The sequence below is a fragment of the Rhopilema esculentum genome, unplaced genomic scaffold, assembly GCF_057945365.1.
Source record: "Rhopilema esculentum isolate cy_ngs unplaced genomic scaffold, ASM5794536v1 HiC_scaffold_34, whole genome shotgun sequence".
NCBI lineage: Eukaryota > Metazoa > Cnidaria > Scyphozoa > Rhizostomeae > Rhizostomatidae > Rhopilema > Rhopilema esculentum.
In genome coordinates, this window is record NW_028300845.1 from 759,942 (window position 1) to 775,939 (window position 15,998).

The following is a 15,998-nucleotide window of genomic DNA, read 5'->3' on the forward strand; positions in this document are numbered from 1 at the left end:
GCGCAGGTGGAAAACCTGAGTGCGCTGGTGTCATATGCGTTTCGGTAACCTTATGCATTTCGGTCTGGGTACTCAAACGCATGGCAATTTTGGTTATGCAAAATCATACCCAAGCACTTAAACCAAAACCAAAACGAATGGTGGAATTTAGCATGCAAAACGGTCCTGGTACAGAAACGCATGACAATTTTGCTTATACAAAAACGTATCCAAGCTTTTAAAAAAACAGAGAACTGAAACGAATGAAGGGATTTAGCATGCGACCTGGTCAGGGAACACAAATGTTCTGATTCATAATGTTCAGAATGTAAAGAACAATCGAACTATTTCTAACAAAGGGGTACTAACAGGAAGCGGTGCTGTGATTTCCCTTGTTAAGTTTATGCAAAAAAGTACAACATTAATGGCGACTCCAAAGTTTTCTTGATTAAAAAGTGTGAAATTTTAAACAAAAAAAGAATTGTGTTCTATTTGTTAATAATAATGTATCATAATATCGCACTATGATGAAATCACTTGATTTGAAACACATTGTGTTTCACAATGTTACACTTTTGCATAGGGTACCAAAACGCGTATGACACCGGCAATAAAAGTTTCTAGCTCAAGGAAGAAGAAATTAGATTTTAATTGATATATACTCAACATAAAAATTTCAATTTTTCAAATTTAAGTCACAATATTTGCGTCAAGATTCAATTTTATGATTCAATTCTGTGTAATTCTCTAAGGGATTAAACGTTTGTGGTCAGATCGACATTCGCAAAGCCAAAGACACCAAAATTCTTTTGTTATTGATCGCTTGCTCAGTTGCTTAGCACCGATCTTAGTTTGTTGCTGTTGTTGTTGGCGGGAAAGAACATTTTGTTTACCCAAAACACAGTTTCAATGGTAAAAGTCAGATGAGCAGTTGAAACCTTATAAGAATGACACAGGGAATGATGACCCTTTAAAGAATTCGAGACCAAAGTCTAAAATCCGCGTATACCGAATCCAAATGCCATATAGTGACATGCTCGATAACTTTACTTATGGACGCCAGAGTCGAATTGGTTTTGGTCCCAGTACCTGCATGACCAAATCGACTTTTCATCGAAGCAGGAAAGAAGAAGGAGAAAACGAAAGCTCACAGGAATGGTCTGATGGTTCTGTCTATTCTGGTGAATATAAAGATGGACATCGACATGGTCATGGAGAAGCAAGATGGCCGAATGGAGAGGTGATGATGACTTCCTCCACATTTTTTCATTTGCTTCTGGAAACCACGTTGTTTCATGGCCTAATTAAACATCTCCGTAATTCTAAATTAATTTCTATTAAATAGTCTAAGCTAATAATAAAGCCTTTCATTTTGTTCTGTGGGATGAGCCATAACTTTTTATTTTCAAGCATCACATATTTGCTTTCATTGAAGCCCGTTGCCAATTTAGTTGACCATTTTTCCAATAATGTTGTTTTACCGAAAGACAAAGAAAAATAAAAATCTCGCACATTATTTTTATCTAACTTCTCACATTATGTGTGAAGAAATATAAAAATTTTTTGACATTATTTGGTCTGGCCTCATATTTTTCTAATCATATTTGGAATATTGCTATCCCAAAATATCCCTGGTCTGTAAGCATATCTGATTGGCCAAGTGCAAGCAAAAACAACTCAATTCACCCCTAAAAAAGAAGCTGCCTACTATAATCGAACCAGAGAGCAGAATGTCTAAATTTTAAAATTGCATCCAAATATCATTGATCCTTCTTTTGAACAAAAACAGATTACCTTAAATGCTGGCCTATCCTGCATAGAAAAGCCTGCACTCGAAGAAGGCAATGAGGGCAACAATAGCAAAACAACAAGAAATGCCTAATTTTGCAAGGGCAAGGAGGCCACAGCCCCTGCTGCCCCTCCCCCCTCAGGCATACGCATCCATCATCCTACTTTCTCATTCCTGAACATCTCTTTCTAGCAAACTGTCCTCTTTTTTTATTTCAACACATCTGAAAATAGGTTGCAAGGCTTGTTTACCAAGGTTTTGACTGAAAATTGACACTATATAATTAAGTAACCAAATAAGTTGAGGTCACAGCTTATAGAAAATCATTTGGATCATCATTTCCATTGATATGTCATATCTTATTTTCATCAGCATTTCATAATTTCTGTGTATAGATATATATTGGTGAATTTATAAATGATAAAAAGGAAGGTAAAGGAAGCTACTTTTGGCCTGATGGATCACAATTTGAAGGCAGTTTCAAGGCAGACAAAAGAAATGGATATGGAAAGTTGAAACTCGTCAGTGGAAATGTGTTCGAGGTTTGTAAAGCTTACTGCTATTTTATCTTTTATTGACCTTATATGTTTGTCAATCATATAATCATATGGTAGTATATTTGATTTAAAGCAGCAATGGGCAACCTTTTATGCGTGGGGACCAACTTATTACATATTTGGCATCCTGACAATTCACTGTTAGCCTGGATAAGTTGGGCCAACATGATATCATTCTGAATGTTTAAGTGCACATATTGTTTATTTTGAGGCTTTAATAAATGTGGTAAAATATGATTGTCAATTTCTTGACAGAATGACAGAATTCTCTACACATGCTGGATGCATATTTTTATGAAAATGATAAACAGAAAACAAACTTTTTACAAAGTTTTAAGGATTTTGGTATTCTTCATCTGTTATCTTATAAAAAAAGGAACTCTTAAAACCTTGGTTTTTTGTCATCAACATCTATCAACAGTTTTGAGATGTGGAATTTTGGCTAAAAGTGATTTATACCCTCCTTTGTGACCCTGACCTAGTTTCATCTGCTATGTATATTAGAATGTCAATGACCACTCCCAAAATACAAGCATTTTTTTTAGAAAATTTGAACTTCCCTAAATGTTCTTTCAGTTTTGTCCCTGATTAGTCATGTCTATTGACAGAGCAATTTAATTAATAAGTTATTTCACAATCTGTGTCCTGGGCTATGTCACACAACAAAATTAACATTTTATAACCGCAACAACAAGGTCAAAAACGAACTTTTTAATGACACTATCAATTTTCTTATTAAGTACAAATGCTCAGGGTTGTGCAGATCGGGACACCCCCATGCCCCCCAATGTCTCCAAGAAAGTTGGTCATACAGTGGGGACCTTACTGTTAATCAGAAAGTTTGACCAAATTTCAACTCGTAATTAATTTATTTTTTGGTCATTGCTGGTCTTACTCAGCTTTCTTTTTGGTAATATTGCAAATAACTTGCCATAACTAACTGCTATAAGATGCAATCAATTGAACATTTCAGACTAATAACTAACTACTGCATATATTTATAATTTCAAATTTTTTTTATGAGGAGCTCAAAGAAGCTGTAGTTTTTCCCATAAAAAAACTTATTGATTCCCCAAAAACGCGAAATCTACAAACATTTATTTTGAATATTTTTAAATTTATTTCATGCATAAAAATTTATTTCTGCGAACTTAATTTCCTTATACTTTTACGCCATTATTTGCTCTAACTTTTTTATCATTTATTGTGTATGTGATAATGTATTTCCTTTTTAATACATTTATTAAGGAGAAATAGTTGGCCAAAAAAGTGTAATTGGTCACTTTTTTCTGAACGCCCCGCCCCCCCCCCCCTTAAAGCTGAATTTTCTAGGCACATCGCTGCAAATGCTCATACCTTCTATGAACAAAGGTAGCCAGAATCAGTTTTGACCCATTGGAAAGCACCACATCCCACTTTTATTGCAATTTTTAAAATATACGCTTTATGTACATTGAAATATTTTCAAAACAAAGCATGCTATTCAAACAAGGCTTCTTTTTAAAGTTGTTTAGAAGCTTTCATTGGGGTTAGTTTTTAGCAGTTTGAGGTTTTATGCTCCGTTAGGGGGCGTGGTCTCAAAAGCCATGCTTTTCCAGCGATTCAAATCTTTGTGAAACAAACAAAACCACCAAAATTAATCTTTTTTCAGAAAGTATGTCGAGCTGTCTTTGAAATTCTATTCATTTTTCACCGACTTTTTGCAAGGCTTTGCTGACTGTCAGCATTTTCTGACGTAGCTTATTACTTCTACCCAATAAAGAAATTATGTTCAAACCCTCACAGTAACCTTACAGTCATTAAACGTAACAGTCATTACAGTCATTAAAAGACGTTAACAATAGGTATGGGTTTGAAATACAGATCCAACAAGAGTTGGTCAAAGAAAAAATCATTTTTTCCAACATTCACTCCAACACTTCAATTAAAGAGCATCACCTCTGCACGGACAAATTGTAAAAGGCAGCTGTCGAACGCATCAAATATCCCATCCAATATCTGGAAACAAAATTTTGTTATCTCGATCAAACTTCGCCCAACACCAGCTTGCGAATGCTTGATTACCCAACGAGGATTTGCTAAGTGCATCGAAAACCTAATCCAACATTTGTGTTCTGCATGTTGTGTGAAATGTTGGATACGTTAGACTTTGCCTGCATGTGTCTGCTTTTATTTTCATCACAACGAAGGCTTTTTGTAAATTATTACTTTATATTGTTGATTGATTGTATCTTTTTAATCATAAAAATTTCATTTTCTGTAATGAAGACAATTAGAAAAGGTATTGCCTGTAGATTTCCAGATCCAAATACTTTTGAGAAATCTCGAATGTCGTTTGACAGTCTAAAGCTGTTACAGAATGGAGAACAACCTGCCATGTGCGCATCTGACTTGTTTTATTATGCTTCTCCAGAACTGAGAAGACATCGAAACAAATAACATTATGTAACAAATGACAAAATGCAAGAAATACTCCCAGGAAGAATTTAGACATTTGCCTAAATCTTCTGTTGGCGAATAGTGTGGGGAAATCTTCACGATTGTCCATATTTTTCTCACCATAATACTTTACATTTTATGAGTATTGAAGGTTAACGAGAAACATTGAAAATTTGTATTTGAAATTCAAACCTCTACGCAGAATCAGAATCTAACAGTTTTCATAAAATATGACCTATCTATGTAATTGAATATATGATAATTTGAATCTAATACTTCTAGAAACTTTCTATTTGAGCAGTAGGCCCATATTGCGATCTTCATTTTAGGGTATTTATGTGGATGACGTGCGACATGGACCAGGGATTCTAAACTACATTGAGGATGACACTCAGGATGTGGGCCTCTGGATCAACGAAAAAATTTATAGGATCTGCAGTTACCTGCCACACTCTTTCACTTACAAAAATTTTTCACGCCATTCGATTAATGCATCGCCGGAAAAAGGACGAATACCCCAAGAAGGAAAAGCGGAGAAAAATCGAAACAATAAAAAAACAATTTGGAAAATTGACGATGAAATTTTACTCACCTTGCCAAAAGAATTTCAGTATGAAGACATATTGAACAATAGGAGATCGGAGTTTCGTCCAAAGGGCAAATTGGAAATCATTTCAGAAAAATTTATCAATTGTGCTCGAAAAAGAGACACCTTGGCTATTGAGCAGATGTTGAGGTCTGGAGATGTGCACCCTGATGTAACGGATGCCACTGGCTTTGGCGCAATGATGGCTGCCTCTGTAAGAAACTCACTTAGCTTTGAAAATTACGATAATAAGGCATTGCTAGCCTGATTACGTTGAAAGTTGTGTTTGAATTCTGTTGATTCAAAGATAAGCCATTGACACGTTGGCCCTTTCTAAAGACTCTTATCAACTGACGTCCCAATGAATTTTAATGCCAATATTATCCTATTCTTTAAAGGTTGGATGAATTCTCAGCTTATTTCAGCCTGAATCTACAAGATCTTCTAGAATCTAAATTCCCTCTAGGAGTTGCTAAAGAACAATTTTTTCGGAGAGACATTGTCACAAAAGTATCTCCAAAGAAATTTTAATTTAATGATTCTGTGTATTTAGATGAAAATTTTTTGATTTTTTCATTTTGGATCACAATTTCAGCCAATGAATATTCATTCAGATTGAGCAATTCACTGTCTTGAAATCATAATTTTACTCCAGATCGACCCCCCCTCCAGTTAAAACACTTCTGCATGATAATTTATCTGAATTAAAATATCCACTGACACTTAATCAAACCTCTTCAACCTTTTTAGGTAAACTGCCACGCTGATGTTATCAACTGTTTGCTTGATTATGGTGCAAACGTTAACATACTGAATGCTGAAGGGTTATCTCCACTAGCTGCCTGTCATGTCCTTCTCTATACCTATCAAGATTTTGTTGACAATATAGCTGAAAACATTCCAAAGGAAAACACATTTAATAGTACAGAATGGGACAAACAGCGTGGTTGCTTTATTCACCGAAATGACCGAAAAGCCATTCTAGCAATGCATGGGGCCTTTCGCTCTTCAAGCAATGAACTCAAAGGAAAAAATCCTAGCAAAGCATCTCTGCATTCAGCCCAAGGTATTTTCATTTTAGACAATTTTTGTCGACCATCAAGTTTTTTTTTGTTTTAATGCGTTTTGATAAACGTTTAAATTTATAGTTTTCTTAGAATTAAAGAAAATTGCACCCAGTAGTTGTCGAACAAAGCTGACTGAGCGAGGTAAACCTGAGACTGTAAAGCCACTCTAGAATATGTTTTGTGACACATCGTGTTTATTAGAAAAATTTTAAAATCAGATCAACAATAATTTCAATCGTGATAATATGGCAAGCCATTATGAAGGCAAGGCACCATTATTTGCAGTACTGAAGTTTTCTTGTTTGTAATTTTTGTTCGCTGTTGTGTGCAATACTTGTCTCTACTAAGCATTAAATTTGTTCTTAATCATAGAACCATATCCTCTTTAAACATGCTTCTTTAACCATACATCTTTAAGCAAAGAACTGCAATTTTCTTCAATACCCGATACAATCTTCTTCCTCTACGTAGTATCAAGAATTCACACAAGTTTATTTTGGGTTTTTTTTACTTCTACAATTGAGTTGAATTGTGTATTTGAGTGATATATTCCCTCTGTTGTTTTTAGGCATAATAGTGAATGAAAAATGTCCTGAAGTAGACACCATAACGGATTCTTTTGGAGCGGACGATCGAAAAGACCAAGATATTCCGCAAGAAAACTGGAAACTAACTTATTTTAAGCGGACGCTCAGCAGAGGTGAGGAGCTGGACATGATAAATCGAAGCTTCAAAGAGCTGAAAGCCAGGCCTTTTGACTTTCAAAATATTTATGATGACTTAGACCCCGTGCCATTGCCTGCGCTCGCTGCGGAGCAAGTTGCAAAAGAGGTTGGGGGTGAAAACGAAGCTGCCAAGATGAGTAAAGATAATATATCAAACGAGAGTATTTACTGCGGTGACAGTAGTTTTGGACATGCGCCAGGAATCGAGGCAATCACTGGGGATGCAAAAGAAAAACTGCTTAATAGCGAGAGGTAGACTTTTCTTCAGCTTGCAAAAGTAATTGTAAATTGATGTTTTGTTGTGAATTAAAGGGAACATTCTAATGATTAATGTTACAGGGCCATGGGGCCAAGTCGTTATTGGTGGGGTAAGGAATACGAAAGAAGGATTTTGGCATTTGTGAATTCAATGACTGCTCGTCGAATCAAGCTTCTGCGCTTTATTGAATGCGTTTATGTATTGCTGCTGTAAGGCATAGACTAGGCCCTAAAGATCATGTAAAATTTAACTTTCTGTTTGTAAGCCTTAATAGCTTTATTTAGAATCTGTTTAGAATTTTATGATATCTTTGTAGAAAGCCACATCTGAAGTCAACCATTAAATTATTGCTGGACCGAGGGGCCGACCCAAATTCATCTTCTGTGCCGATGCCTGTGATATTTTTTGCTGTCAAAGCTGCGGATATCAAGGCTTGCGAGGCACTTCTCGCTAAAGGAGCTGATACATCCATCAAATTAGACGAGAATGTGAGTACATCTTTAGCCTCTTTTGCCAGCTTCCTTCGTCTTGTTCTCCTCCATCCTCTTCATTTATTCATCTTTATCCTCCTCTTATCTTTCTTCATCCTCTAGCTCTTACTTCTTCTCAATCCCTTATTTTCTTAATTCATCTTCTTCCTTCTTTATTTTTCTTTCCTTCTTCTTCTCCTCCTCCTCTTTCTTCTTCTTCTTCCTTTTCGTTCTTATTCTCTTTCTTCTTCTTCTTCATCTTCTACTGAACAAGAATCCAATTGTTCGATTTCTTTGATGCTATTTTCTCCTGTATGGTGTATTTTTCCGTAATACGTCTTTCACTCATGCCTTTCTCAACAAACCATTTTCACCTAATTATTGAAGATCACTGTTTCCTTCCTGCTGTCAATAGATTACACGATGTTCTGCTTCTTTGAACTTGAATGTACCACCCAAATATCTTGCTCAAAATTTTCTTTACTGATTTGGATCACAATCTTTTCAGCATTATGAGATACGTATTTCAAGCGGGGAAAGGAGGTTCGATATCCAAAATAGATTTTTACATCCAAATTTGAACTTTAAACATTATCCATTAAGGCAACGATGGTGATCTACTCAATGATAGATTCCTCACTAACACTTACACGTTCAGACTCTTTATGGAAATGCATAAACTGTTCCATACTTTAACTTGAATTTGACTATTCTACACATGAGAATGCTAACAGAGTCTCATTTTTTATCTATTACAAAACCAAGTTGGTGTATAACTATGGCATCTTCATCCCTTTTTGCAAAGAAAACAACTTGACCACCGAGCTGAACCTCTACATAGGAGACATTGCTAAATTTCTTATAGGTATTTATCAGGTATTTTAGCAAAAGTGAAGCGAGAATCGAAAATAATGCTCTTAATATTGCAAGAATCACATGAATAAATTTTCTCTCTGGATTGTTTCTATCTCATCGTTTTATCTGGTTAGTTGATTAAAGGTTAACAGTGGTCCCAACAAAATCATTTTCCCCAGCCTACTAGCGAGCCGTTTTGTTGTATTTTAGCGTCTTTGCCTTGCACCACTTCATATAGCAGTGTCGCTGCCGTGCGCCGAAGGTGTCGACATAACGAGGTTATTATTAGAGGCCAATGCCGATCCCGATATCGAAGATATGGCGTTCAAAGGATCTGTAGGCGGAAGGACGCCTCTGCACATTGTTTGCACGAGAGAGGACAACGATAAGGTGATTGCTCATCCTTCTCTTAGGTCGACTTTCTTGGGCCAATTTAGGCTGCCAAATAATTTGCATCTCTACCGATGACTTTTACTGCATTTTCACTTCTTTATTGTGTTTCTAATAAGATGATGTTGTGAGAGCATGAAAGAGCATCATAACACACCTCTCTCAATGTGTGCAAAAGTCAGCTAGATGTGTTACAATTTGGCTGAGATATGTCCACGTGGGCACGGGCTGTTTTCTCATCAAATCTTTCCATATTTTGTTGTCATTTATTAGCTTTATGAACAAAACCAAAATAATTGTTGGTTAATATCTGATATTTCAATGTCCATATCTAACCAATTTTTCTTATTGAGGAATTTTATGGTGCTCTTTCGTGTGTTTTGGCCAACAATCAAAATATCTGAAAATAATTATTTTGTGACGTTATACTTTCAGCGAAATATCTTTTTTAATTAGTGCCCAACCAGCTCAAAGGTTCCTTGCTTGCAGTAAAAGGGAACCGAAGCAAACAGTCAATTTATAGATAGTGATGCATAACCAAACATATTTTGAACCGTAGATAGTAATGCTTCGGTGTTCTGATGAAAAATCGCCTGTTTAATCTTAATCTAATCTCCCAAAACTTAGCAAACGCTGAAACAATTAATTATAGGTGCCTTTGTAGCCTGGAAGTCTCGCATCAGATCTGTCACCAGAAAGACTTCTTATTCTTTAACTGGTTCATTGATCTTCTGGTATTATCAACTCTGTATAGGCCTATTTACATCCCACCCAACATTGATAATTTTGGCTGATGACGGCATTTTTAAGACTGTTTTCTACATTTTATGTGCTAAGTAAACGTCTCTACGTCAGAATTCCCATATTCATCAATGCAGCACAAAATTTTATTCATTCGTCGATTTGAAATTATACCGATGAAGCTTTCTTTGTAGGATGCACAGAGTGTTGCTTTGTATTTGCTTAAGCACAAAGCAAATCCGAATTTGCTGTGTCATGGCCATTCGCCTTTGTCATTGGCAATCTGCAGTGGAAATGATTTTGTAAGTCTGAAACTAACGCCCTTGCAAAACGACTAAAGATTTCACTAACCATTTGTCTCAACGTTTGTTTAATGAAAAGTTTGTTTAGTGACAAACGTGTTGAGTGTTTTTAAGCAAAGCCAAAAGTTTTAGTGCTGTTTAGTGTTGTTAAGTCGTTTTGCCACCAATAACACGTTTGTTGTGCTAGCGCAGGCACTCTAGCTGTGCAAATCAAAAGGTTTTCTTCGAGTTTCCTCAGCCTTCCTCTATGTGACCCAAAATCTCTAGAGTGTCTTCGTGAGACATCTTTGTCATCTCGTTGTCCGCAGGAAGTTTATACAGAGCCATTGACAGCTTATATCAAAATGCTTTTCAAAAGGGACATTTTCTACTATCCAAGAAGACATGGTCTAAAACTTTATCTAGTGAAAGCTCCAAGACCCCTCTGAGTAGCCTCGTTTTGCTTGCATGTGTCCCTCCAATCTTGCCACTATTGCTACACTACTGTAAATATAATTTGCTTTTATCGTTACTATTGGTATTTTCGTCATAAGATTATTCTTTTCTGGTTTTTTTATCTAATCTTAATAAATGTTTCTGAATCAAAATAAGCTGTACTATTCATGCACACTTCGACGTTGGAATATGTGCATAAACTGTGATAAAAATCAATGCCCGCCAAATTATAAACAATTTTTCTTCTCAAGGTGGTCGATGTACTCCTCAAGCATACTGCCAATCCAAATTTGAAACTAGGGAAAGCCGTCGGATCTGCACTTTGCGCAGCAACAACATTTACTGCAGAAAGAAGGAGACAACCAAGTGATAGAGTCAAAGTCGTATGCTCAAGTTATTTTCTTCAAGTTCATTTTTGCTCGAAAATTTTATTTATCCTGTTGATTACTGGCTGATAACATTTTTGATAACTTTGCTCTTCTACATTCAAATGCAAAACATCTTGATCAATTATGTACTATGACTTGTTATCGTTTTTTTCAAGTTTTGTAATGCAGTTGGGAGTTGACAAACGTGTTGCATGTTGAAGGTTATGATTAATAGATTTGAAATTTTTCAGTTATATTATTTTTGGGTTCTTACAAGGCTCCTTTTCTACTTCTGTTGTTTTCCTTCTATAAGATTGATAAACTGGTGAAGGCAGGTGCCGACCTGTTGGCTCCTATTCATATCTTGGACAAGTATCCCCCTGGAACAGTTGTTGATTATGCTTATCATGTGTTCAATCAGGTATGAATCACGTGCGTTAATTGTACATTTCTTTCGTGAATTTATGGGGCTGGAACGAAAGATGGAAAATATTGTAGGACTTTCTAAGGCATGAGTGGTTGAAATTGAACCTCAACTTTATTGCCGTCTTTTGAGTCAAAAACCGACAATTCAACAAGAGAAGCAAAGAAAAAATGAGGTTAATTTTCACCAGTTGTTGTTGCTGGTAGAAAGATCTTGTTTTTGTGGGTAAAGTCGGTTTTGTTTTCAAATAAATTTTCTAATCAAAGCTCACAAGAAAGCATTTTTGGGCTCTTACAAGGCTCCTTTTCTACTTCTGTTGTTTTCCTTCTACAAGATTGAAGTACAAGCAAGGGCTGGATTTATTCAATGAAGACGAACTGGATGTGAAATTTTTCCTATTGTAGGATCGAAGAATAGCCCATACCCCATACCATGCCCTCAGTGCACATGAAAGAGCTTGTCACAACACACGGAAGGAATTACTTGAACATTTTGGCTATTTGCTTCGCACTGCTGCGTTAAAAAGAGAAAGGAGCATGCTTGAAGCTGAGCTTTTGAACATCAACGAAGCAGGTAACTGCAAACTTTCTATTAACTTCAATTTTGTTCCATAACTAAACCTCGTTTTTTTGATGTCACATCTTTGTGCATTGACTTGGTTCTCTCTTGTATGAAGTATGTAATCAGAGCATTCAAGTTTAGCTACTTTTCTGTATTCAAGAAAGAGGTGGCTTTTCTACCAAATCTGCAATGCCTGCCAAAAGTCTTGGGACCCTGATGTCAGTTTTCAAGGTTAGATTCAGCCATCCCCTCTCCCCCAGGTAAAGATGTTGGTTAAATATTGAAAGACATGGGAGATTAGAAAGTACCTTCTGTTGCTTTACTTGTTTGGTATTTGACTGAACTCTCGATATTGTAGTAAGGGGGAAAAAGGCTGAAGTAGAAGTTTTAGAGAAATGTAATGAAAAATATAAACTACAACACAAATTATTGAATTGTTGGTAGGCATTTTGAAATAATGGCAATTCTACTCTCTAAAATGTCAATAAAAGATGTGCAACAGGAGGAAGATATAGATATAGACCCTAAAATTTCCCAACCATGTTGAACATTCAAGGTTTTTTATGACTGTAATCACACCTAGTTCTGCAACTTCGCTATCAGAAAAAATGTTCAGAAGACAGGCAGAGATGGCCAAGAAAGAAAACGTTTTTTCAAGAATTCTATGCTACGATTATTCCCTCTTGGGACATTTTTTATAGCAACTTTTTACTTTTCAAGTGCTATCTCAGTGGTACACCTTTGAAATGCCTAGTAGAGGAAATCTTTCTGATTTCTGTCCCGATACTTGATCAAATTCATCAAAAGAATACTGATATTTTGCAAGGTGTTTCTCGTAACTTCTTTCACGTAAAATTTCTGTTACAGCAAGAGTGGATGAAAATGTAGCCACAGCTGATTTAGGTAAAAACATTTCTGCAAAAAATCCATCTACAAAAAAAGAGACTAGTAAGAAGGTTTCCAGCGAGAACTCTGGAGACAGGTCACCCAAGCGTGATCCCAACTGTGGACTGCCCTTTTCAATCGTTAAATCAAATGATGCGAAAACCCTTGCTGCCTTGGAGACAAATGCAGCCAATCAACGAAGACTTGAGGCGAAGAGGAGGTTCCGTTACTGTTATGAGTGTGGTCGACTGCTCGGTAAGTGGTGTCCAGTCCCTTGTTTTGTGTTGTGTAACACAGAGTATTCCAAGCGTTACTTGATGCTTTGTTTGAATTTGTTTGTATGTATTTGCTACCTAGCACCTAGGACACTTGGGAGCTGTGATTATCAAGCAGTGTCTTGGATCTTTTTCTCGATAAGCTACAGAAAGCTGACAACCCTCATAACTCTGAGTGAAAGATTTGGTCATGTCAAGGTCTCGAGCCATAGACGTTGGATCTGAAATCAGCGACCTTAAGCACTTAGCCAACCTCGCACTTATTTGGTTATTATCTGCTTATCTGGCATCAAAATGTGTATATATTTGTGTACGGAAGATCTAGTGCTGTGCTAATGCCGCTGTTTTTAGATCTGTATCTTGCTTTTCAAACTATACTGGTTCATGACCAGCGCAATGACTAATTTTGTTTATGTTGAAACTGAAGTTGAAAATTACTGAATTGTTGACGATAAAAGCTCCTTGGCAAGCTTGAAATTGAAAGGGCTGTTCTCTCATAAGTAACGAACTCTTTACACCATAGTTTTCATTTGATTGGTCAGTTGATTGGTCATACTTTGATTATTCATGTAATCTTGTAATGCAACTTTCCTTTAAAGGGGTGCGACTTGCAGCCTGTACACGTTGTAAGGAGGTATTTTACTGCTCAAAAAACTGCAAAGTCAAAGCTTGGAACATGCGACATAAAGAAGAATGTGCTCGTTTTTCAGGTGAAAAATTATCTTGAAGTATTTGAATGTCACTTTCGTTCATATTGATAAATTCCAGGAAACAAAAATATTTATCGTTTCAACAAGCAGAGGATTCAATTATTTTCCATTTCTTTGCTTAAAACGGTTTAACATAAACTGAATTTTTACTATGTTGTGTATGTCATTGTTTGTTGAATTTCACAAGGATGTCTTTGCTATGTCTTTTTTATCATGTACGATGTGGATTTACAGCAAAAATACGTTTTCAGAGCCTGCCTCTTTTGGTTCCAGCAGCTGTTCATCGAAAGTCTCCCGTTTAGATCGTATTTGTTGCTTTGTTTCTAGATGCACTTCTATGTTTAGTTATACTTGCAGCTTTAATGGCTATATTTCTAATGTCAGTGCAAGAAAAGGATTTTTTAGAAGACTGGTTGCGGGGTCGACCTATGTGCTTGTTCTGTCACTCAATTACATTTCCTCTTGACTTATTCCTAATGACGAAACAGTATATTTTCTTTTTGCTATCATTCTGTAATTATTCCTATTGAATATATTGGTGTGGCTGTATTCTGGTTTAGATTTTGACTGTGTGCAGAAATTTCAGTGCACATGGACCACACCCAGTCTCAAACAAGGCGATGCTGGTTCAAAGGGACCATAGCTTGTTGGTTCTGTTGAAGCATTTGCCCCACCAGTCAGGATGTTAAAAGATTATCCGTGCCTGAATGTAAGAGGATTATCGATGCTCTGGCAAGAAATCATCATTTGATTATTTCAGATATCAAAATTGTCCTTTTAAGATTAAAAAATACATTTGCACAATTGATAAAAGCACGTTTCAAATCAAAATGCTCTTTTAGTAACTTCCTAAAGGTGTCTCTGGCCCCCCCTCCCGCTAGTTAGTACGTTCCTGAATATCATTATCAAAGCAAACTTTTTTTTATATTTCAATGCAATATTGATTGCTAGTTTCGTTATTTTTTTATTAAAATCCACTGTTTTAGGCCGACGTAGCAGAAACGCTGCCGATGCGGAGGCGGCTGGCACAGCTACACCAACTACTGACGCTGAATGCACTACTTTGCAGCCCGAAAGTCCATCAAGAAGGATTAGTGACCAAATAACCGAAAAATCAGTAAAGAATGGTTTAGCAAAGACAGGACATACTTTGTCTGTCAAAAGACAAGGAACTGCATCGTCAAAAATTGCTTCGTCCAAGGCACATTCTGCAAAGACAAGCTCGCTTAAGTCATCATCTCATCGCATAAGGTCATCGATAGAAGTTTATAATGGATCGAGCCACCCAAAAAGCTAAATTTTTATTTATAGTGTGTTTTGTAAATGGAAGCGTGAAACAGTCTGCTTTTTCTTATATGAAATTCATTTGTGAAAACGTGTTCTTTGTTCTCTTTGGTTGCCTCAGTTCCTGAACGTTTCAATTCTTGTTGTTTGTTTTGTGTTGTATAATAAACAGAAGTGAAAATTTTTATATAAAAATTGCCAAATTGATCCCACAGTCATCAATATATTTATACATTTGATTTATTTGACGATAAGGTCAATGCAAACTGAGACTTGAAATGCCTCGTTCCAATATCTTGAAACCTGGACGTCTTGATTGCGTTAACACCCTCTCCCCCTATGTCCGAATTCATCCGGATTCGCCAAACCCCCCTTTCCCCCTTCATAATTGACGTCCTTTGTGAATGACCCCTTAGTGCGCATAAGTGAAAAGGTTATTTTGCTCGATGTATGACGTATAACATATTTATCCTAAGGAAGAATAATTTAGATATAAACTAACCATCTGAGCATGGCTACATACAGAAGTGTCTTTTTGCCAAATGCTATAAAATGTGTCTTGATAAAATGTTTGATGATATTATGTATGGGCGCAGCAGATGGTACACGTTAGGGGGGGGGGCTTAGTATCAAGCTTGCCCGAGTATTATCACTTCATTGGGGTTCAATTGCCCAACGGAGTCTGGATTAGATAATTTGTTCTTGATTAGAGGGGGTATAGGCCTCCCGACACCTAGAATTATTTGATGCGGACGGATAGTTGTGCTACAAAACCCCTCTCAATTAATCGCTGTGCCATTAACAATATTTATTGCTTAGTATTACTGTAATGGGCTATTAGCATTGTTTTACTCTCTGTATCTCACAAGCTATACTGAGTCTTTCTCTATTCTGTGC

The 15,998-nt window shown here is 36.4% G+C and overlaps 1 protein-coding gene across 1 annotated transcript; it reads left to right on the forward strand.

The window, feature by feature from the left end:
• The first annotated feature begins 503 nt into the window (after positions 1-503).
• LOC148957308 (ankyrin repeat and MYND domain-containing protein 1-like) lies at positions 504-15,625 on the forward strand. The gene is made up of 14 exons (XM_089115485.1): positions 504-1,219; positions 2,164-2,310; positions 5,094-5,564; positions 6,101-6,416; positions 6,986-7,394; positions 7,718-7,889; positions 8,937-9,116; positions 10,052-10,159; positions 10,846-10,977; positions 11,276-11,383; positions 11,791-11,959; positions 12,815-13,087; positions 13,707-13,817; positions 14,804-15,625. Exons 1-14 carry the CDS (start codon positions 998-1,000, stop codon positions 15,112-15,114), a joined length of 3,129 nt encoding a protein of 1,042 aa, XP_088971611.1. The 5' UTR covers positions 504-997; the 3' UTR covers positions 15,115-15,625.
• The last annotated feature ends 373 nt before the right edge of the window (positions 15,626-15,998 follow it).